Source organism: Barbus barbus (assembly GCF_936440315.1).
Source record: "Barbus barbus genome assembly, chromosome: 49".
Classification (NCBI taxonomy): domain Eukaryota; kingdom Metazoa; phylum Chordata; class Actinopteri; order Cypriniformes; family Cyprinidae; genus Barbus; species Barbus barbus.
The window spans coordinates 6,541,090-6,564,311 of NC_136727.1; the positions used below are offsets into that span (position 1 = coordinate 6,541,090).

Here is a 23,222-nt window from a genome sequence, read left to right on the forward strand (position 1 = left end):
AACTGTGGGCAGCTGTCAATTTAACATGTAAATTAAGAGCAAAAAATTATTTTAAAAAATACATTAAGCATTTAATCATGCCCCTGACCTAAACAATTAATTGTAAAAAAACAAATAATGAGATTAAATTATGCCCCCAAATATGAACAATTAATTATAAAAAATAAATAATTAAATAAAAAAAAAATATTTTGTTAATAATTTAGGTTTAGGGGCATGATTAAATCCTTTTTTTTAATAGCATTATTTTATATGATGATGGATTCAGATCGCTGAGTGGGTGCATTGGATGTTCCTTTACTGGACATTATTGGAGGCTGTGAATAAAGAGCATGAATGCAATTCTAAGTGAGATGTTTTCCAGAATCCTTCCTTTTGCCCTCCGTCCACCTCTCTTCCTCCGTTTATCTGTCTATCCTTTTTTTTTTCTTCTTTTCTGTTCTCTGTACCTGCCCACCCACCACCACCACCACAATTCTAAGCCTCATTAAATCTCTTGTCAGCAGCTCTACATCTCATCAGTCACTGCCTCATTTACACACGTCCATCTGTTGGATGTGAGATCACACACACTCTCTCTCTGTCTCACTGCAAAGATGCATTGCAGACCCCGTGCATTGTGGTTATGTGAGCTGAATAAATAGCTAAAAGTCTTTTCTCACCGATCATATGGTCCTCCATGGTGTCTGTGATTTTACTGGCTGAAAAACATAATATTGCATTTGCATTATTGTATTACAGTGTGGGTATATATGTATTTCACAGGATTATAAACAACACAGTAGTTAATTTGGACTCTAATAATTTATATATACAAAAATTACTAGTTTATTTAAAAAAAAAATATTCCAGGAAATGTAACAAGGTTACAAATTAGTCCTAAATTAAGTAGTTTTATTAACTTAACTGTATAATATAATATAGTATAATGTAATTATTTCATTTTATTAAAAAATTCCAAATTAATATCCACTATATAATATAATAATAGTATCCACTATACATAAATAATCATATACCAAAATCTGTAGCAGGGTTACAAATTAATTCTAAATTAAGTGTTTCAAAAAGTTGATAAGGTCAAAATGCTTATTAATTCAACCACATTGCATGAAAAGAAAATGTGATAATATAATATAATAATTTAATTTAAAAAAGGTCCCACTTTATACTGTCACAATTCTCTGTAGCAAGGAAACGAGGAGGTGAGGAACTCTTCAAATAACAGACTTTATTGATCCAAACATAGGGAATGCTGGAAACACAGAATGACAATTAAGACCGGACACCAGAGACAGGAAACAGGGCTTAAGTAAGGGAGACTAAACGAGGATAAACTAGATAATTAATAACACACACCTGGAACTAATGAACTAATAAACCTAAACGGGGACAGGAACAGGAACTAGCCAAATATGGGCAAGAGAGGAAGGGAAACGCAAGACACAGGACTGACACATACTGTATGTACACAATAAGTGCATCGTACCAAATGATTAATTTAAATCTACATACATAATAGTTAAGGCCACTTAATATAAAGTGGGATCAAAATAAACAAACAAACAAACAAAAAATGCCAGAATCAGTTTTAAGTTAATTAACATGGTTACAAATGAAGCCTAAATTCATATATTTTACCAGTTCATCCAGAATCCATTAAAAGAAAATAATTTGACAGATTATTGCAAGTAAGCAAATGTTTACTTGCCTTCAATAGTGAAACAGCCTCTGAAACAAGACTTACCTATTTATTGGCTGTATTTTGTTAGCGCTCACACAAACTTGAAATAATCACACTTAAAAACATCAAATCCACACTGAATTTGAATCAAAGCAAGGCGAGGCTCAACATATGGAACGTTTCTCATTCGAGTTGCGACTTAAGTTGTTTTGGGAACCTCTCTTTGATGCAGAGGGACAAACACGGCTGCCATTGATCTTTGCATGTCCCCTACAGAGCCAGGGTCCCTCGCTCTGTCAGTCGCTCCATCACTTCAGCCCTGCCCCACATTCAGCTCGAGTAAACAAACAAACAAACACCTGGAGCGGTTTCGCTCCTGGTTCACCTCTAGGGGGCCCCCGCTTTCAAAGAGGTCCCTAATCTGTGGGCAATTTGTCAAAATAACGTCTTTTGTTTGTCAGGCCCAAACAGCGCTTGTCTCTTTAAGAGAGGTGTGCTGACAGACAGCTCGCTTGGGTCCTGATGAACGCTCTCTGATGGATTTTGCCAGATTAATGGAGTTGAGAGGTGGTTCTGTTTGGACGGCCGACAGACAGTTTTCTGATTGCAAAGCCTATTCGTGGGAATGGGCAGGCTTTCAAGTGTTTAACTAGGGGGAAAAACAAGCTCTCCTCTTTTGTGACCCCGCTGTTCTATCCAAATTAAATCAATATTTGGTTTTAATGCAAATGTTTGCACTGAATCCTGCATTAGACAAATAACTACTAGTAAACTGCAGCAGTGGTTTTTGGGGATCAGTGAGGCTTTTGCATATTTACCTTTACCTTTGCATATTTACTTTGTCAGTGTCGGGGATAACACATTACAAGCAACACAAGTTACGTAATCAGATTACTTTTATCAAGTTACTAGTAATGCATTATTTTTTTTACAAGAAAATATATGCCTAAATAGAATCTAAATAGTTACTTTTTCAAATAAGTAACACAGGTTACTTTATTTTCCTATTTATTCAAATGACACCTTCTCCTGTCCACTTGTTGAGGAAAATTGGGAGTGAGGTGCAGAGGCACTTCCTGCAGCCTCTGACACATTCATTTCACTTTTGGTGTGAAAGGGCCTTTATAATTTGCCAAAAATATAAGTTTTGTTTTCTTTGTTATTAAAAATAAACAAGCAAGTCCAGCTCAGGTGACAAAAAGTAACACAAAACTAACATAATGAATTACTTTCCAAACTACTGAGCCCCTAAAGGGACATTGGCAAAAAATGAAGACTTTCTCGTGTGCACGAGAAACTATCGCGTGCGCGCGAGAAACTTTCGCGTGCGCGCGAGAAACTTTCGCGTGCTCACGAGAAACTATCGCGTGCTCACGAGAAAACTATCGCGTGCTCACGAGAAACTATACTTTCTCGTGCGCACGCGATAGTTTCTCGTGAGCACGCGATAGTTTCTCGTGCGCACGCGAAAGTTTCTCGTGCGCACGCGATAGTTTCTCGTGAGCACGCGAACGTTTCTCGTGTGCACGCGAAAGTCTTAATTTTTTTGCCAATGTCCCTTTAGGGGCTCCGTACCAAACCCCCCCTCCAAAAAAAAAAAAAAAAAAACGCAATTAGTTACTTTTTTTTATGGAAAAATGCAATATTGTAATGCATTACTTTTTCCTTCGCACATTTTACAATTCACGCAATATTTTACTTTTATTTTGATAGTTTACATTGTTGTCAAAAATAGTTTTTTTTTTTTTTCTCGTAATTTTCAATCACATGATCATGTGTTTAATCTTCAGAAAATGTTGACCGTCAACCTCTGAAAGTCAAATTGAAATATTTGGAATCTAATTACAATTTAGAATTTTTTAAGTTTAAGGATTATTCTAGCAATAAATAATGAAATAAAATGCACTAAAAAATACAAATAATAATTAAAATATTATGATAATTAAAAACAAATAAAAATAAAACAATTTTAGAATATTAACAAACAAATAAACAAGTAAAAAAAGAGAGAAACACAAACAAAACCCAAAGCTAAACAAAAAACTAAACATGGAAATACTGAATACATACCAAAGCATAATAATAATAATAAATAATACTAATAAAAAGAGAGAAAAAAAAAACAATGTGAGACAAACAAACAAAACAACAACAACAAAAGAAAAGCATAGCAAAGCAAAAGCAAAAGAAAAAGAAAAAAAGAATAACAGAATGGCCAGAATTGGAATAAAGGATGGCAAACAAACCTCATTTAGGTTTGTTTAAAATGAACATCGATCAGCTTACAAATCTAACTTGCTTTCATCATAGGTTAATTTTATTCAAATAACATGTTTGTCACATACAGCATCATAATCAGCCCAGTTTATGATGACTGAAAGATGATATTGACAATCTGAAGACAAACTGGCATGAATTTTCTTCCTAACAATACACCCCTAATGAAAAACCCTATACATCCTTATAAAACGTCTACAACCCCAGGCCTCCAGTGTGCATCGTATTGCTTTATCCTTGCGTTTCATTCCTAAGAAGTTAATTTTTTTTCCCCTCAAGTGCTGGGTTAGTTTTTAAAAGCCCATCAATATAAAATGCCCCAACATTTACAGAATTCGAGTCCTCTGTGCTGAAATTGGTTGCATTGGTTTTTAAGGCTTTGTTGTATTATTGATGTATTTTTCCCGTTAGTGGGGAAATGGCTCCAAATGACTTTTAAGCCTCGCCGTCTTTCCATTTCTGGTTATTCCATTTCTCACATAAGAGTTGAAATGGAAAGATGAGAAAAACATATTTCTTATTTATAAAGTGAAGTAGGAATTGATAGATGTAAGAAATAAGAACGACAGTGGCCGTATAGCAAGAACACACACGGCCGGTGAGTTTCTGCCGCTTACGAAGGTTGGCTAACATAAAAATATCACGTGCCAGGACCACTGACCCGTATAGAGTCCAAACCTGCTGGGAAAAACCAAAAGAGAGCTTCCTTCCCTGCTACTTTTTCTTGCTATTGCACTATTTGGATACATCTCAGCATTATTCCCTTCAACCTTGTTAGCTAGTTCTTTGAGTTGGCAAGAAAGTCTTTTGTTTAGATCTTTCTGAGGATAATTAGAACTAATAACTATGCTTAAATGTTTATACTGAAGTAAACAAAGGGTTTACAGTCACTGGAAGCTCATAATATTGAATTGCAAACGGCATCAATGCTCCAGGTCAGCCGAAAGTACAAAGTTTTTGGTTTTAATTATTTCGTTTAGAAGCAACAAGAAGATTGCGGGCTGCTTCTGCGGTGAGATCACCAATTCTCTGACTTTTCTTAATGAGCTCAAGGCCGCAGTGTGTCATGGGAAGCGGGTAATGTTAGCGGGAGGTTCCTGGCACATGGGTCGGGAACCGCCTGTTATTGCCATCAAGGGTAATGGAAGTAAACAATCACCCATCAGGAGCACCGGGAGAATTTTAATGAATATGTGTAAGAGCAAGATTGTATATGTGTGTGCAGACCGCATTTAAAAGAACGTTCTGGGTTCTGTACAAGTTTAACATCTGCGACAATTACCACTAATTGCTCAACTGATAAAAACAAACAAATGCTGCATATGCAGTAATACATTTACAATAGATGTCAATGAAACAATTCATCCTAGAGAGTTCTGTTTTGTTGAAAAGAGATGATTCATGTAAAAAAAGGTAACACTTTAGAGTAGATCAGTAAATAACTTTGCAACTACATGTCAACTAGCAGTTAGTAGATTATTAGTAGACGGTCTGCTTAATGTCTTCTAAAACTTTATTTTGATGGGTCCACAACATACAACATAAATGTAAAGTTAAATGTAACATTCAATGTTAACATAACAATTATATTTATAAACTTAATAAAACAATATTGTTATTCTCTGAAATATGTTATTTGAGCTTTAAATTTAGTAAAAAATAAATAAATAGTAATAATAATTTGCACAAAAAACGTTAACATGCAGTATTTAAGTACAAAAAACACCTGTAATCTATTTTGGCGATTTGCCATCAGCGCTAAAATAGCAAGATGCAAATAAAAGTTATAGTCTAGAGCTATTTAGCCATTTTTAAGAGCTTATTCAGTTTAATTTTCCTTAATATTTCAATGTTTATCTAAAAGTTAAATTTAAAATTAAACTTCACAAAAAATTTAAATGAAATACTAATATGCAAAAATATGTTATTTGAGCTGTAAAGTAAAATTGAGCAAAAATATAAATAAAAATAGTTCACCCTTGAACAAGCTACTTTTTGTAGACAGGTTAACTTTGTTATACCTACGCAATATAATTATGTATCATACAAATGTTTGCAGATTTACATGGCAGGTCATGACAGGATACTGCGCACAACTTTGCACAAACAATGCTAGTTAACATGCTACTGCCAAGTTTACATAAGCAGCTTAAATATTGTGGCTATACATTCAAAGTAACTTCACTGAAAAAAATTTTTCTGAACAGTCACGCAACTTTAGCATGCATTATTTAAGTACTAAAACCCACAATATAGCTTAGCCAGCCACTGTCTGCGTTAAATCAGCAGTCGAGCACACGGTAGCCATTTTAAAGAGCTGATTTGGGTGAACTTCAGCGTTTACTTGATACAGTTCCTCACCCCATTACACTGTAAACACAATTTTTGTTTGATTTCGGTAAACTGAGGTACAAAATGTACTTAACTTGTATTAAACCCAGAACATTCTCCCAAATTACTGAATGAAAGTGGATTTTGGGTGTAGCGGTATTAAAACAGCCGGTTTGTAAACATTTACATTAGCATTAGTCTCTGAGAAATGGACCTGCGTGTGGTAATTGTGAGGTCTTTACTGAAGTTGCTGAAATAATTTAAAGTGTATTAATGCGCAACTTCCACTCTTACTCACACAGCGAGGGAGACGGTGAGAAATTAAATAGAGCTATAAGACAGAGCCATAAGTTCATCCCCTGTGGAAGTCATTTGTACCCCCTCCATTCTCCTCATAAAACCATCACCTAATAGTTTCTCGCTCTCCCTCTCACACAAACACATGCAGGGAGATACACACTTCAGATAAATCAAAATGACAAGATGATTGGATGGGAAAAAAGCTTAAAGAGGCTGTAATATTTTCCTCAGAGAGATGAAAGTGACTTTTTCTTTCCATGTTAGCGCACATACACAACAAAACAGCTAAGCTAATATACTCACTATCGACCCCCTCTCTCAAAAAACATGCCATGAGACACATTCCAGTAAAGATGGAAATACGTTTTTGAGGTGACTCGAAGGGTATGCTAACATGCTATTCATACTACTATTATTATTAACGTTGTTTTGTGTGTGTAATATCTATACACATTCTTGACCAATTTTCAGCAATAAAAATATTAAAGCACATTTAAAGGGTTAGTTCAACTAAAAATTTTAATTCTGTCATTAATTACTCACCCTCATGTTGTTCCAAACCCGTAAGACCTTCGTTCATCTTCGGAACACAAATTAAAATATTTTTGATTAAATCTGAGAGCTCTCTAACCCTCCATAATCAGCAATGCAACTGCAATGTTCCCTGGTCCAGGTTTTTGGGTGAACTAACCCTTTAACATAGTACATTTAAATTTTAAGCAAACTTGCATAAAATAGTAAAATGTGTTTTCAGATAATATATGATGAATTAAGTTTCTAAACCCATTGCCATTTTTAAATCAAAAACCTATTTAAATCTGTAAAAAACTTACGTAATTCAACATACTGTCTTTACAGACATACGCAATATACACACACAAAAAATATGTTTAAAAAAAATAAGTGGAAATGAATGGACTGACAAATAAAATGGCAGTAAATAAGGATAGATAGATAGATAGATAGATAGATAGATAGATAGATAGATAGATAGATAGATAGATAGATAGATAGATAGATATATAGATAGATAGATAGTGTCACGATTGCCGACTGTGACAAAACGAAGAACACTGGAGACGAGGATAAACTCAAACTAAAGTCTTTAATAATCAAAAACGGGGGAACACAAGACAGGAAGACTCACAGAAACACAACATCGACATTAATACCGGACACAGGACAATGGAAAACACAGGGCTTAAGTAATAAGTCTCATTTAGATAATTAAACACAGCTGGAAACAAAAACTATTAATGAACCAGAACCAATAAGGACAGAAACATAACCAAATATGGGCATACTGGGAGCTCCGGGGGCCATGGTAGGATAGACAGTCAGGGGAGCAATGGCGGGCCAGCCTCCGTGGCCTTGGCCTCAACCCAGCCACTACGGCCAGATCCCATTAGCCCCCCCCAAAAAATAACTTGGGGAGAATCTCGGGTCTAAAGGCCCTCCCTGGGCTGGATACGGGGACTGGAACCCACTCTGGGCTAAACTTAGGAACAGGAGCCCTTCGTGGGCTAAACTCAGGAACAGGAGCCCTCCTTGGGCTAAACTAAGGAACAGGAGCCTATTCTGGGCAAGGCTTAGAATCTGAGGCCCCATGGCAGGATAGACATCCGGGGGAACCATGGCGGAGCTGGGAGCTCTGGAGGCCATGGTGGGATAGACAATCTGGGGAGCCATGGCGGGCCAGCCTCCGTGGCCTTGGCCTCAAGCCAGCCACTATGGCCGGATCCCATTAGCCCCCGAAAAAAATTAACTTGGGGAGAATCTCGGGTCTAAAGGCCCTCCCTGGGCTGGATACGGGGACTGGAGCTCTCAGGACTGGATGCGGGGACTGGAACCCACTCTGGGCTAAACTTAGGAACAGGAGCCCTCTGTGGGCTAAACTCAGGAACAGGAGCCCTCCTTGGGCTAAACTCAGGAACAGGAGCCCATTCTGGGCAAGGCTTAGAATCTGAGGCCCTTCTCTGGGCCTGATGTGAGCACAACAGCCCTCCTTGGGCTAGACGTGGAGTAAGGGGCCCTCTCAGGGTAGCCTCAGGAACTGCTTCCATAGAGGCAACCGGAGAATGAAGCAGGTTGGGAATGGCCTCCGTGGCCATGACAAGAGAAGCCATCTGCCCCAGAAGAGCCTCTATGGACAAGACAAGACTTATGGACAAGGCTCCAAGGGACATGACGTGACTCTGGTCAGGGGCTAGAGCCTGCACTGGAGCGAACTCCGGGGTTGGAGCCGACACAGGAGCGAACTCCGGGGCTGGAGCCGACACGGGAGCGAACTCTGGGTCCAGGCGTGATAGATAGATAGATAGATAGATAGATAGATAGATAGATAGATAGATAGATAGATAGATAGATAGATAGATAATGTATTTAATTTATACCTTTGTATACACTATTCTATACTGCATTCTATACTTACTAATGCTTTTTTTTTTACTAAAATCATACATTATATAAAGTATATCTAGATGTGTAAATAGAAAAGTATATATTAATAAATTAATGAAATAATTATATATCCATCACAAAATAACGCTCAAAAATATGTCAAATAACAAGTCTTGAACTACAGCGTCCTACTTGAAATAGCGACACCCACTCTCTTCCTGCACCTTTTTTTGCCAAACATCTGCACAAACCTCAACACGCTGGGTTGGTTTATCTGCTGACCACAGCATGGGTTCAAACGCTATTACTGTAGCCCTCACAGGTGTGGAAAGGAGGTGTGATTTTTCTATAGCATGCTCGCTTCAAATATGCAGAAGCACTGCAGGTTTAAACAGGAAATTGAGCAGGAGTGGTATCTGGTTGGAATAACTGGCCAGGTGGTGGGCATGAAATTAACTTATTTTTGAAAGTTTTGAGATATTTTAGGGTGGAGGGTTCGAGCTCTTCACTGGAGATTCTAAAAACCCATGGATTTTCTGACCAAGGTTTGTGTGTGTTGAAGTGTTTTCAAAACATTACAGACTAAAATCATATTTGTCAAAGACATTTTGGAGAGGTGTTGCTTAATTTTTTACCCCAGTAACTTCTACAACTATCTGAAAACACTGAGATACAACATTTTTACCCAGAATACTAAGTCATGAGCTATTTTCAGTATAGTATATACTATGTAAACTGTGCACAATATGGCAATGTGTTCATAATATCTAGAATATAACAGCGAATTGCGCTCAACATTGACTCCTACAATGCAATGCAAATAGCTCGCTATGGAAACCCGTTTTCACCAGGAAATAAAACTGTCATTGTAACTTTTTTTTTCTTACAGTTCAGGGCTGCGTTTCCCGAAACCTTCTTAACGCTACGTCGTAATTAAGTTGTATCTTAAGCTGTACCTTATCGTTAATATGTGTTTCCCGAAACATTCTTAGTCAAGTATACATTCTGTAAGTCATACTTTCGTAAGGTTGGTCTGGATCACTCTTAGCTATACCTTATCACTTTTGACAGTTCACATTTCTTTACATCTCATTCTATACGAATATAATAGTTGTGCAAAATCAAAGACGGTGCCATCCGTGGAGCCATATACTAAAACTTTAGAAAAAAAAAAGAAATTGCCGGCACGACAGCAAATTCAGCAGCTTTTAGATCTAGATAATTAGTCTGATTTTGTCCAGACAAATGCACTACTAGCGGATCTCCTCTTTCTCTCTTTTTCTCCGTAACTGCCTAGTAGATGTTGATTATATGTTTCTCTTGTTGCGTTTATATTGAGTAGGTCATCCAATAACAGAAGCTAGTGATTTACACCAATATGGTGTGGCTAATAATTGATTCTCGAGCCATTGATATCAAAGAATTCAGCACTACTGCCATGGACAGCACCTGGTAACGTCACACGTAAGAAGGTATATATTAAGCAACCTCCTAAGGTACAGTTCGGGGAACACGCCTAGAAATGGTACACCTTTAGTTAAGGCATACCTGTCTTCGTAGTGCGCTAAGAGACAGCGTTATCGGGAAACACAGCCCAGATTTATTCCCTCATAATTCTGAGAAAGACAATTTTCTCAAATTTTTTTCTCAGAATTGCGAGTTTGAATTTTGCAATTCTAAATGTATTTCTCATAATATAAACTCAATTTGAGAATATAGATATGAAGCTCTCAATTCTGAGAAAAATGTCTGAATTACTCAGAATTCAGAGCAATTTTGAGTTTATTTAGAATTGTGAAATATAAAGATATAAATATAAAATTGCCAGAAACAAGCTCAGAATTGCAAGAAAAATAAGTCTGAATTGTATGATAACAAGTCACAATGACATTTACTTTACTACTTTTTACCCTGTGGCAGAAACAAGACTCCACAGATTGTCCTTCTGTTTTCCATGATGAACCTGAATATCAGTCACAATAATTGTTCCTGACAAATCTTTTCCAGCAGAAATGTATAAATATTTTAAAGTTAAATTAACATTTAAATAATTTTATGCCATTTTGATCATAAACCCTATAAAAACTGTTTGAAAAAGTTTGCCAAAAATAAAAATAAATTAAAACACATTTAATTCAACAAATTCTTTTTACCAACTTACAGTTTTTCTTTTCAAGTAAAAGTTTTTTTTTAATTTTAAGCATGTTTAGACATTTTGGACTGAAAAACATGCCTCTGAAAATAAGAAAGTATTTTAAAAATAATTTAGCAGTGTTCCAAGCACACTGAGTGAAAATAAGATTATAGAGAATTAAGCGGTATCTCCAGTGACTCTTACATTCAGTTACAAAAAAACAAAAACTGCAGTTCTTGGATTAGATCAGCAGTTGCTAGTGTGTTGTGAGCAGATTTAATGCATCACTATGCAAATGCTAGTGTGTTCTGAGTGGAATTAGCGCATACACAGTTGCTAGTGTGTTTGAGCGGATTTAGCGCATCACTATCCAAAAGCTAGTGTGTTCTGAATGGAATTAGTGCATACGCAGTTGCTAGTATGTTCTGAGTGGATTTAACGCATCACTATCCAAAAGCTAGTGTGTTCTGAGTGGAATTAGCGCACCACTAATGCTAGTGTGTTCTAAGTGGAATTAGCGCACCACTAATGCTAGTGTGTTCTGAGTGAATTTAACGCATCTCTATCCAAAAGCTAGTGTGTTCTGAATGGAATTAGTGCATACGCAGTTGCTAGTATGTTCTGAGTGGATTTAACGCATCACTATCCAAAAGCTAGTGTGTTCTGAGTGGAATTAGCGCACCACTAATGCTAGTGTGTTCTAAGTGGAATTAGCGCACCACTAATGCTAGTGTGTTCTGAGTGAATTTAACGTATCACTATCCAAAAGCTAGTGTGTTCTGAGTGGAATTAGCGCACCACTAATGCTAGTGTGTTCTAAGTGGAATTAGCGCACCACTAATGCTAGTGTGTTCTGAGTGAATTTAACGCATCTCTATCCAAAAGCTAGTGTGTTCTGAATGGAATTAGTGCATACGCAGTTGCTAGTATGTTCTGAGTGGATTTAACGCATCACTATCCAAAAGCTAGTGTGTTCTGAGTGGAATTAGCGCACCACTAATGCTAGTGTGTTCTGAGTGGAATTAGCGCACTACTAATGCTAGTATGTTCTGAGTGGATTTAACGCATCACTATCCAAAAGCTAGTATGTTCTGAGTGGAATTAGAGCATACACATTTGCTAGTGTGTTCTGAGTGGATTTAACGCATCACTATCCAAAAGCTAGTTTGTTCTGAGTGGAATTAGCGCACCACTAATGCTAGTGTGTTCTAAGTGGAATTAGCGCACCACTAATGCTAGTGTGTTCTGAGTGGATTTAACGCATCTCTATCCAAAAGCTAGTGTGTTCTGAATGGAATTAGTGCATACGCAGTTGCTAGTATGTTCTGAGTGGATTTAACGCATCACTATCCAAAAGCTAATGTGTTCTGAGTGGAATTAGCGCACCACTAATGCTAGTGTGTTCTGAGTGGAATTAGCGCACTACTAATGCTAGTATGTTCTGAGTGGATTTAACGCATCACTATCCAAAAGCTAGTATGTTCTGAGTGGAATTAGAGCATACACATTTGCTAGTGTGTTTTGAGCGGATTTAGCGCATCGCTAGTGTGTTCTACGTGTAACTAGCACATATGCAGATGCTAGTGAGTTCTGAGTCCTAATGCAATACACATAGCAAGGTTTGTTTTAAATTATATAATAAATAAAAAGAAAATAGATAGAATAGAAAGCAAATAGAGCAAGTTAGTGTCGGAGGGCTTTTTTTTTTGCTTTTTGTTAAATGTAAAATAATAAAAAAAAGAAAATAGATAGAATACAAAAAGAATAGAGAAGCTAGTGTTAGTTTTTTTTTTAAGAAAACAAGCAGTTAGTAAATGAATAGAGTGCAAGTCTAAAAGGGGCAAGTTTTTCTTTTTCTTTTTAAAAAATAGAATTAGAATAGAGAGTGCTAGAGTTAGAGGGTTAAATAAAGATGGCAGAAATGTGTTTTCAGCTAATTCTTTAATTATTCTGGCATTTTTTTCCCCAATACTGCTATATTCTAAGCAGACTTAGTGCACATGTAGTGTTTTGAGTTATTTTAACACAGCTATGCAGTTTCTACTGAGTTCATAGTGATTTCAGTACATTGCACTTTGGTTTCTAGTGTGTTCTGACTTTTTACCACACTATGTGCGGTTGCAAGTGTTTTGAGTTATTTTATTGCTTCGTTAATCAGTTTCTACGATATTTGGAGTGGACTTAGCTCATTGCGCTATGGTTGCTAATGCATTCTGACAATATTTTACCAGATTTAGCACACATGCAGTTGTAAGGGTGACTTGAGTGGTTTTAGCACGTTGCTATGATTTCTCTGTTGTAACCAAGAGTAAGTTCTCACAGGAATCAAGTTTGATATATACACTGTGAGAACAATTCATTGTAGCCTTACTGACAAGAGTTCTTTCTGAATATATTCCCCTAGCATAAACACGTTTGAGCCACCTAAGAGTTGTGGCGAGATCTAATTTAACACAAAAAGCTGTGCCAGGAATCCATGTTCCCAGGTTCATGACTGCTAACGCTAACAATGAATGCTCTGCTATGTTTTGACATGTTTAAACGGGAAATGACAATTAGAGAGAGTCGGTGAACATTCTCAGTGTAATGAGCTCGATATGAGATGACAGGAGTGCTGAGAGATTTCATCTTTTATTCTGAACAGTATGCCATCATTCATTGCACCTCAAAACAGCAAAGAATCAATGAAAAAGTAATGTCTGTCTGTGATTTCTCACAGATATGAACCCAAAACCACCATCATCATGGTTCTTGTTACTGCCTGCTTTCTCATTAATAGACAAGTGCAGTGCACTTTTAATAAAGCATATAAGCTCATCATATGAGGCATGGCCTAATTTAGATGCATTCTCTTTCTTCTAGCAGTTTATTAATTTATCTGAGCCATCGTTTTCCCAGCTGTCACTGTGGCACACCGAGGCGTCTCATTGGATCTCTGAGGGCCTCATACAGTGGTGCTATAAGCCAGTGTAGAGACCTTGAAATCTACAGCTGGTCTTATTGGGGCACAGATCTCACACAGGCAAACAAACTAATTTACACACATATATAGACACACATTTCTGGGGCACCGAGCTCCACATATCTGACATATGCTCTCCTTTTTCTCATTAACTCTGGCACAATGTGAAAGAAAAAGATAGAATGACTCACTCAGGCTTTTTTAAGTGGACTTACTGTACATGCGACCCAAATTTGTTTGATTATTTCTGAAGCAGCTCAATTAATAATGAGACACAATTCTCAAACAAGCAAATGTGTGGGCTAACCTGTTTTAACAGTTTAAAGTGACCTTAAAAAAAAATAGTAAAAAGTGACCACAAACTGGCTGGCTGCCATTAAACTGAATGAAATGACTCAAAGTGACCACCGTAAATGAATTAAGTGACTACCTTGAACAACTCAAAGTGGACTTATCAAATGATTCCACACTCCATTTCAATGGCTCAAGGAGACTATTTTACATGACTCAGTGACTACCAAAGACACCTCCTTGAAGAATTAAATGTGAACGCATGAAATGATTTATAAATAAATGATTATGTGATCAAATTAAATGATTCAAAGTGATCACCTTAAATGATACAGTGACTACCTTATACAACAAAGTGATCACACAAAGGACTCAAAATGACCTCTTGTAGTGGATCAAAGTGACCATCTTAATCTCAGTTATGGCCTTGATTGACTCTAAAGCCCGATTCGAATGGTAATTGTTTCTCAGGGGGACGTAAGTGATTTTCACCATATACAGGGGGTAGTTGGAGATTTAATTGCCGTCGGAATCCAGGACGTTGTGTTTTTCTCTCACCACCCCCGTAAAAATCCCCAGCCGAATTACCTACTGTTTTCTGACAAACACCAAGGTCTTGTGGTAATTTAATTGGCGTCCGAATCACATCTCTGAGTTTACGAGAAGAAATCGATTCAAAATTCAGCGTATAAACCCTTTTTGAACACTCCCGAACACCGTACGGTAACTGTTGTACTTCGGTGTAATTTGCATTCATATTATTTCTGAAATGCTGGAAAGTATTTAAAAGAACAATACTTCATAACTGCTCCACCACAGCGAGTGAGAGCAGAAAGAGAAGAAAACCACGTAAACATTTGAAATGGGTCTTTATTATAGCAGCAGCAGGTATGCAATACAATTTTAAAATGGGTATTATAAACATATATATCGCGTATAATTATATACAACTATAGCGCATATTTTTCTATTTTTAAACAGGAGATTTAAATAATCAAATAATAAATAGGATTATACATTATAAAATATGCTTGGAATAACAAGAATACATTTTACATAAGTATTTTTAAATACATTTTCCACAATAATAAGAATAAATTTGTAAATAAAATTCATTTTATTGAGCGTTCTCTGGTTCGCAGAGCGCAAACGTTAGTAAATTGCATTGCGTGATTCATTTTAATATTTTCCTCCCTTAAATTTTGCATCTGAAAGGGAAACTCCAACAAATGCATATTCAGTAAGGTCAGGCCCAAAAATAACTGTGTCCACACCTTTTCAGCGCTAATTCTTCACTGTGCGTCTTTAGTAAATCCTGTACTATTTTAACGCCAAAAGACGGATTGCGCTGGCGCAAATTGTTAGTAAATCTGGCCCAAAATGACAACCTGAACACCTCACATCAACTGCATTAAATTATTCAGTGATCATCTAAAATGACTCAAATTGATTCAGTGACAAAACTGAAATTATTCAAAGCAATCACCATTAATTCAATTCAAAAGGAGGACCAAAGATCTTAGAACTCTAGGATGATTAAAACAGGCGGAACTGTTCCTTTAAGACTGAGCCCACGCTTAATCAGAGAGATCTTCTTCTATGAAAAATCGCAAAATGACTCAGAAAGTCTATGTCTGCATGTTCCACCTGTCAAAGCCCTTTCCAGCCTGCCACGAAAACACGGAGACGTCTCACCAGGAGGCACGCAGCACTTCCCCAGACACCTGCCCTGACAGAACGGACACGCCAGCTCCCGCTTTCATTACCGCGCTCATACGCTATAACGTGCACGCTGATCAAACGCACCGATCAAACGCATGTTTGCGTCGCAGATGTCAGATGTGTTCGTCAGCGCTGACGGGCGCTATGAGCTTTGATAAGGTCTACGTGCCTTCAGTAGGGTGCTATTGTTGTGGAAGAGAGGGAGAACCAGAGAGAGTGTAACAGGGCAGAGGAGGATTCATGGGTATTTTGCGGCATTACAGCATTACTCTCGGCTGCCGTTGACAGATGATCCCAGTCAAATGCAACTGGAAAAGTCTCTCATATAGTGAAGCTAAGCATATCAGACGGTCTTCTTCTGTCAAACAAGTCTACATTTCTATCAAGGCTACTTGCTATAGTAGCTTTTATTTGATGAAATTTAGATTCAGATAATTTAGATAAAGTTGTGGTTGTATAATTTTATTTACATTTTATATTTTATGTCTTTGGGGAAAATATATATATATTTTTTCTTTCTTTCTGAAAAAAATAAAATTAAATAAACTTTCTATAATATAGTTTATATATTAAAGGTAAGTAATAAACACAGTCCTTGGCTTGTTTTACTAATGCATATTTACCAATTTGCCAACAGATAATAACAAAATGTGCTCATGAAGTGCATGTACTGTTGCTATGGAGACCTTAGACATTCATGACTTCTGTTTGTGTCTATTTTGCACTGAATATAATTATGCACTCTGACCACCTACATTTTACATATCTGCTCAGTATTTATGTAAAATGAAAACTTACTTAAGAGCCCATCATATTATTCACACCCTGGTAGCATGTTGTTTGCTTTTTGAAAATCATTATAAGCAGCTGTCTCAGTATAGCATGGGTTATAGTTTCTGGAAACTGGTTCCAGTGGCGTGTTGACGATCTCCAGAGATCTGGGGACCGATGTGAGTTTCAGCGAGAGGCCGAGAGCGTGAACACTAAATGAAATTACCATCCTGCAAAACTACTTTTCTGCTGCTGCTACTGAGAAAAGAGAAAAAAAAAAAAAATCCCTCAGCACTCAAGACATCCGCTCTAGGGAAGAAAAAAAAAAAGATTTCTGAAAGAATGGGAAACAAGCCACATTTTGACAATTTTACTTTTTCTCAAAAACTTTGGAATAATAAATGAAACGAGAAGAAAAAGTTGTGTTCTGATAAATGAATATACTGCAAAAAACTTTACATGCAGGGAAATACTACAGGCAAAAATATTACACATATAATATGATAATTAAATTATAATATTGTTGATTTTTTCATTATTATTACAATATTTTATCATCTAAATTTTGTTACAGTTTTAGCAATATATCATAATATATTTGTAAATTCCCTTTTATTGTATTGCCCATTTTATCTTAAAAATGACAAAGCCTTGTTCATTTACACAGCACAAAATATTTAGCTAAATAAATCTCTTTTGAAATCAAACACTGAATTGATTACATTTTTAAAAAAAGAAAAGAAAAAAGAAAAATGTATTTTAAATGGGCAGCATTTGATTTTTATTAAAAATATATATATATTCTTGTAGTATCTATAATAATCAAATTAGTACCTCAAAGCTCATATCTGAAATTAACGCGAGTTGGTTTCACAAAGGACTTTCAAAGGGAAACTTTCATGTAGTGATTCATTCTGCATTCATTCTCTTGGCAAATTCAAAACATTAAGAATCATTAAGATGCACATTTCAGGGGGAAAAATAGTCCCCGTGAATAAATTGGAAGCAAAAGGTGAAGAAAGTTTTTATTTCCTGCGTGCATGTGTGAGAACACTTGATTTGATTTGATAGTGAAGCTGTAGTGGGACCAAACCTTACTGTTATTGCACATTCCATTTTTAGCTAATGAGACAAAGCGATTGAAGGAGGGCTTTTTCATACGTTTTAGTAAGGAATTTCTTATGCAGGAGTTTAATTCCTGCACATTGAGAGCAGAACTTTATGTAGGCCTACGCCATGTCTAAAGCACAAATGACAGCTATTCTCAAAGATCCCAAAGACTGAATTATACTTGGAATTGAGTGTTGCAGGAATATGTAAATGAAGCATTTGGCTTCTAGTAAACAATGTATTTTAAAATCAACATTAAATCTAATTAAATTCAATTTTGTTTTTAATAAATGTCCCTAGTGTAAAAAAACAAAACAAAAACAATCAATCAACAAACAAACAAACAGACATAAGAAAATGGGTAAAACAAGTATAAAATAAATAATAACATACATGCATAAAAAAATATGCTTCTAAAGAACAAAAAACCTGTTCCCCATTTTTAATTAATAAAAATATAAAGTAAATAAATAAATGGTTAAATGTGTTGCAAATACGGTTGTTGTCTTTAAAAATAAACAATGACAATTTTAATATATACGTCAGAGCTTCAGTTGTGCTGCTTGAAGATGCATGGCACAGTCAATTACTCCAAACACTCGCATCCCAGAATGCAGCGGAAACATGCCATTGTCTCTTTCTCCTGCTGTCACTGACGTCAGAAGACAAGAGCACAGTGGGACTTTGGGTAAAGACTCTGAATCCTAATGGAAATGAAGACACATGGGTCCATATGTCTGAGACTGCATTAAAAACACATTTTACAGTAAAAAAAGAACAAATATACCATTTAATCGCAAGGAATAAAAAATAGAGGTCAATTTTCAGGGTTATTTGTTGATCCACCGTTGGTGGGGGTTTTGATTCATCTTAGTGAATCAATCATTTACAAAAAGATTTGAGCACTTAATTAGTATTTTGAAAGGTATATACCTTTTAACATACCATTTTGACTCACTGAATCAATGTTCAGTTGATGAATCATTCACTAAATCATTCACTTAAAACTTTACTAAATGATTTGTTTACTTAAAATAACTTTTCATTAAAAATGTTCACTTCAAATATCTGTTCACTTAAAATATTAATTTCTAAAACATTTAAAACTATTCACCATGCTGAATTTATGTTCTATGTAAACTGCCATATAAAAAAATATATATATATTGGTCTATATATACATACATACATACATACACACACACATATATATATTTATACACATGCAAACAGAAATAGCCTATTTAAGTATTTACTTTAGTGGGCCCAGACTCTTGGACATTAAGAGACCAAGAGACTGCAAGAGACATTGTGTGAGTCCTCCAGCTCAGCACCCGTGACTTCCTGAGAGCCCACGATAAACAGACACTCCCATTTAATCTGACGTGCACAGTGTGTGTGTTTCAGAGAGATATACTGTGGTGCACACACATACAATCATGTCCGTTAGCAGCATGTTTGAGTTTCCACTGTACAGCGCCCTTTAGGTTATTTCTGCACTCCTAGGCTATTATTGTTCCTGCGGGAGTGTGGATGTGTTGACCAGATCGCTCAATGCCGATTATTTTCTGCCCGTATGACAACAGAAAAATTGCGACTCTGTATCTACTTCCTGTCCCTGACCTATCTCCCTTTCACACAGGATGAAATGTGTATGCGCGGCTTTCGCGCTAAGTGAGAAGAAAGTGCCAACAGGAGAGGAAATCTCAACCCACACCTGAGTTTTTCACTCTTTTTTTCGAGGATCGTGCTAAAGTGAATGCTCATGTCGTCTAATGCCTCTGGTCCTCTTTCAGTGAATGTGTGAACCTCTTTGCTGTGTTCGTAACCCTACCTTGGGCTGTGTCCTTCCAAGTTCATGACAGTGGTGGAAATGTTAAATTCCCTAAGGCTTTCTCTGTCTTGTCCTTCTCAGTAGAAAATTGGCGAATTTATCGACATTGGTCCAAAGTCAAACTAGCTTACGGCAATCAATCTGATTTTTAGAACATGGTAGCCCTGATCAACCCTAACCAACTTGACCAAACATGGCCTACCAGGTCAACCAAGAAGGTTTAAGATCCTCCAAGTCCTTTGCTAACAACTATCTTGAGCTGTGAGGTTAAAAGCCAACTGAAGTTCTCAAGAAAACAGTTTGTCACAAATACTAATACAAATACTTGAAAACAAATACTATGTTGAGAAAATGTGGCCACGTTTGAAAAATGGATGATTCACTTCCAAATTGGATTGAATGACTTCACTAACATGAAGTCAGAAAAGGTCTGAATGATTTTTTTATCAAACGAAATGATTAATTTCTTACAAATTGGATTGAATGACCTGTTCACAAAAATTATAGAACAAATCCGAATGATTCATTCACCAAACTCACTAGTTGATTCACTCACATATTGAACTGAATGACTGAATGACAGAAATGATTAAATGATTCACAGAACCAGTGACTGACACATCTGGTGTAAATGATTCATTCACCAAATGAAGTTATTGATTCACTCACAAATCAAAAAGACTTGTTTATCAACACTGAACAATTTGTTCGTGAAACTGATTCATTCACAAACCATATTGAACAATTCACAAATCTGACTGAATTGGTCCGATTGGGTCTTGAGTTGACAACTCACTGAATCACTGAACCATTTTCAGTGAATGAAATCTTTAAAACTAAATTTACGTGAAACTCTTGAACCTTGAATAGATGGGTAGTACTGCGGATTCCTTATAAAAACATAAAAATACCACATCCATATTGCGTAAATGATTTTAAGGACCATTCATATGCCATCTGAACCCATTTCAGCACTGGTCTCGTGTCTCCCTGGAGACGGCAACCATGGAAACAGTGACAGGCCCAATTGACTGCAATCCCACAATTCCCTGTTCACTTGGCATGTACCGTAAAAGCTTTCGTCTGGAGGGCTTCTTTATTCAGGTGACTTCAAAAGTAGATTAGTTTACCTGCAATCAATTTGGCATGCGAGGAAAAGACAGGGACGCCCTCCAGATCTGAAGAAGCACAATAACAATAAATCTCAAAGACATTTTAACCTCAGCCTGGAGATAAAATGTACTTTGTTATGAATTCAGAAGAATGAGAAGGTTCATTACATGACATCTGAAGGTAGGACAGATAAGACGAAAATCTTAAGTATATATACTATTCAACTGTTTAACCTGGGGGTGAGGTAATTTCATCTTTAACACACACCAATTAGAGTAGAAAATGTCAGTGTTTTTCTCCCACTACAAAAGATTCCACTCAACAGATTTGCGATTGAATCATTCAGTATGGATTGTGAATATTTCAAATATTTCATGGCTGAATCATACAGTCCATTTTGCAAACAAGTTGAGAATTGATCAGTTTCTTCAGACTAGTTCTGAATAACATGATTCATAAAACTGGACTAAATGATTCACACAACAAAATAATTGATTGACTAACTAATTGGACAATGATTTGTTCACACAATCGATAAAATGATTGAAAGAAACATCTGAATGATTTACAGAACCCAACAACATGATAGATTGTTGGATTCACAAATTGAATTGAATGGCTTTTTCACAAAAACACTTGAATGATTCACAGAAACGTTATGAATGATTCACTCACAAATTGGACTGAATGAGTAGTTTGCGAAAATGAAAAAACCATTTACAGAGCCATCTGAATGATTGACAGAACTGGTCTCGGAAATGAAAATGAAATGATTTCATGAAAACGAAAAGGAGTCACCCACAAACTGGAAATAATTATGTGTTTACAAAACCAAATGAAGGATTTGTTTGTGAAATGGACTGACTGAGTCTGAACTGAATGTTTCTTGAGTCAACAACTCACCAATTCACTAAATATTTATCACTGTACATTTGCATTTTCATTTTGCAAGACTTTTTTTTCTTTTTACAAGTGATCACTTTATTCACGTAGGCAACACAACTAAATCTTTCAACCTACAGTAAATCTCATTCTTTACACACAAGAATTCAGGCATTTTGAAAGAGTGGAAACAACGGACTATATCAAAACCTAATTTCAAAAACATTTACGGTTTACCAAATATAAAAAAATTATGGGAAATAATAATCACCTGGGAATTTTCTCCTGGAAAATGGAGAAAAAACAATAACGATGGAGAAAGAACAGCAATAAATTCACCTGTAAATGATAAAACAATCACTGCCTAAATAAAGCCTAAAGGTTTTAACTTGTTCAAAGCCACACTGAAAAAGTCACTGACTTCATCTGTGACAACATTTTCCCTCGAATTAATTACTAGCTGTCAAAACGCATGAGTTTTATCACGGAAATACCATGTCAACGTTATTTTACAGAAGTTTTAGTACATATTGTTATGGTGCTTTTTGTGAGCTCACATTAACTGTTGTACAATGCTCTCCATCTCTCTCGGTAAATTGCTGCATGTATGGCAGCCCAATAATCTCAAACTTTCAAAACATTGCTCGCTCTATGCCGGCCCGCACGGTAGAGTGATGTGCAATTTGTTTAGTGAGAGGCACTCTATAACGGCTAAAGGGAGGAACACAACTGGAAGAAAAGCCTTTTATTGCTTCAACATGGAGATCTTTCAGACAACAGTAAAATATACAGGCACTCCACTTTCCTGCCAGTCAGAGCGCAGGCCAAAGTCCTTCTAAAGCGATGGATGAATAAGTATTGTTTGCATGAATTGACTCGTTGATCTGATCACAGAGAGTGAACAACAACACCCGGACTCTGTTTTAATCATTCTCGGGGACTTTAATAAAGCAAATCTCTCCCGTGAACTGCCAAAATTCAGACAGCACATCACATGTTCCACCAGAGACAGTAATATATTGGATCACTGTTACACAACAATAAAGAACGCATATCACTCTGTTCCACGAGCAGCTTTAGGACTCTCTGATCACTGTTTGGTTCATCTTATTCCATCCTACAGGCAGAAACTTAAGTCTGCAAAGCCTGTATTAAGATCTGTTAAAAGATGGACTAATGAAACAGAGCGGGATTTACAAGCCTGTTTCGACCTGACTGATTGGACTGTTTTTGAAGCTGCGGCAAATGATCTGGACGAGCTCACAGAGACTGTAACATCTTATATCAGTTTCTGTGAGGACATGTGCATTCCTACCAGGACTCATCTATTCTACAACAATGACAAACCATGGTTCACTGCCAAACTCAGACAGCTCCGTCAGGCCAAAGAAGATGCTCACAGAAAGGGGGA

General features: G+C 36.5%; 1 protein-coding gene across 5 annotated transcripts in view; it reads right to left on the reverse strand.

Annotated features, from left to right (window-relative positions):
• The window catches only part of LOC306867603 (uncharacterized protein), a 34,373-nt gene that overhangs the window by 5,553 nt on the left and 5,598 nt on the right, over positions 1–23,222 (reverse strand). For 3 of the 5 annotated variants that reach the window (XR_013784034.1, XM_079413364.1, XM_079413363.1), the window contains exon 3: positions 663–701. Coding sequence is in view for 4 of the 5 variants with exons in the window: in XM_079413364.1 (XP_079269490.1) it covers positions 663–701 (39 nt within the window). In the remaining variant the exon portion in view is untranslated. Of the gene's footprint in view, positions 1–662; positions 702–20,946; positions 20,995–23,222 lie in introns of all 5 variants that reach the window. The other 2 variants (XM_079413362.1, XM_079413361.1) reach the window with 1 other exon arrangement.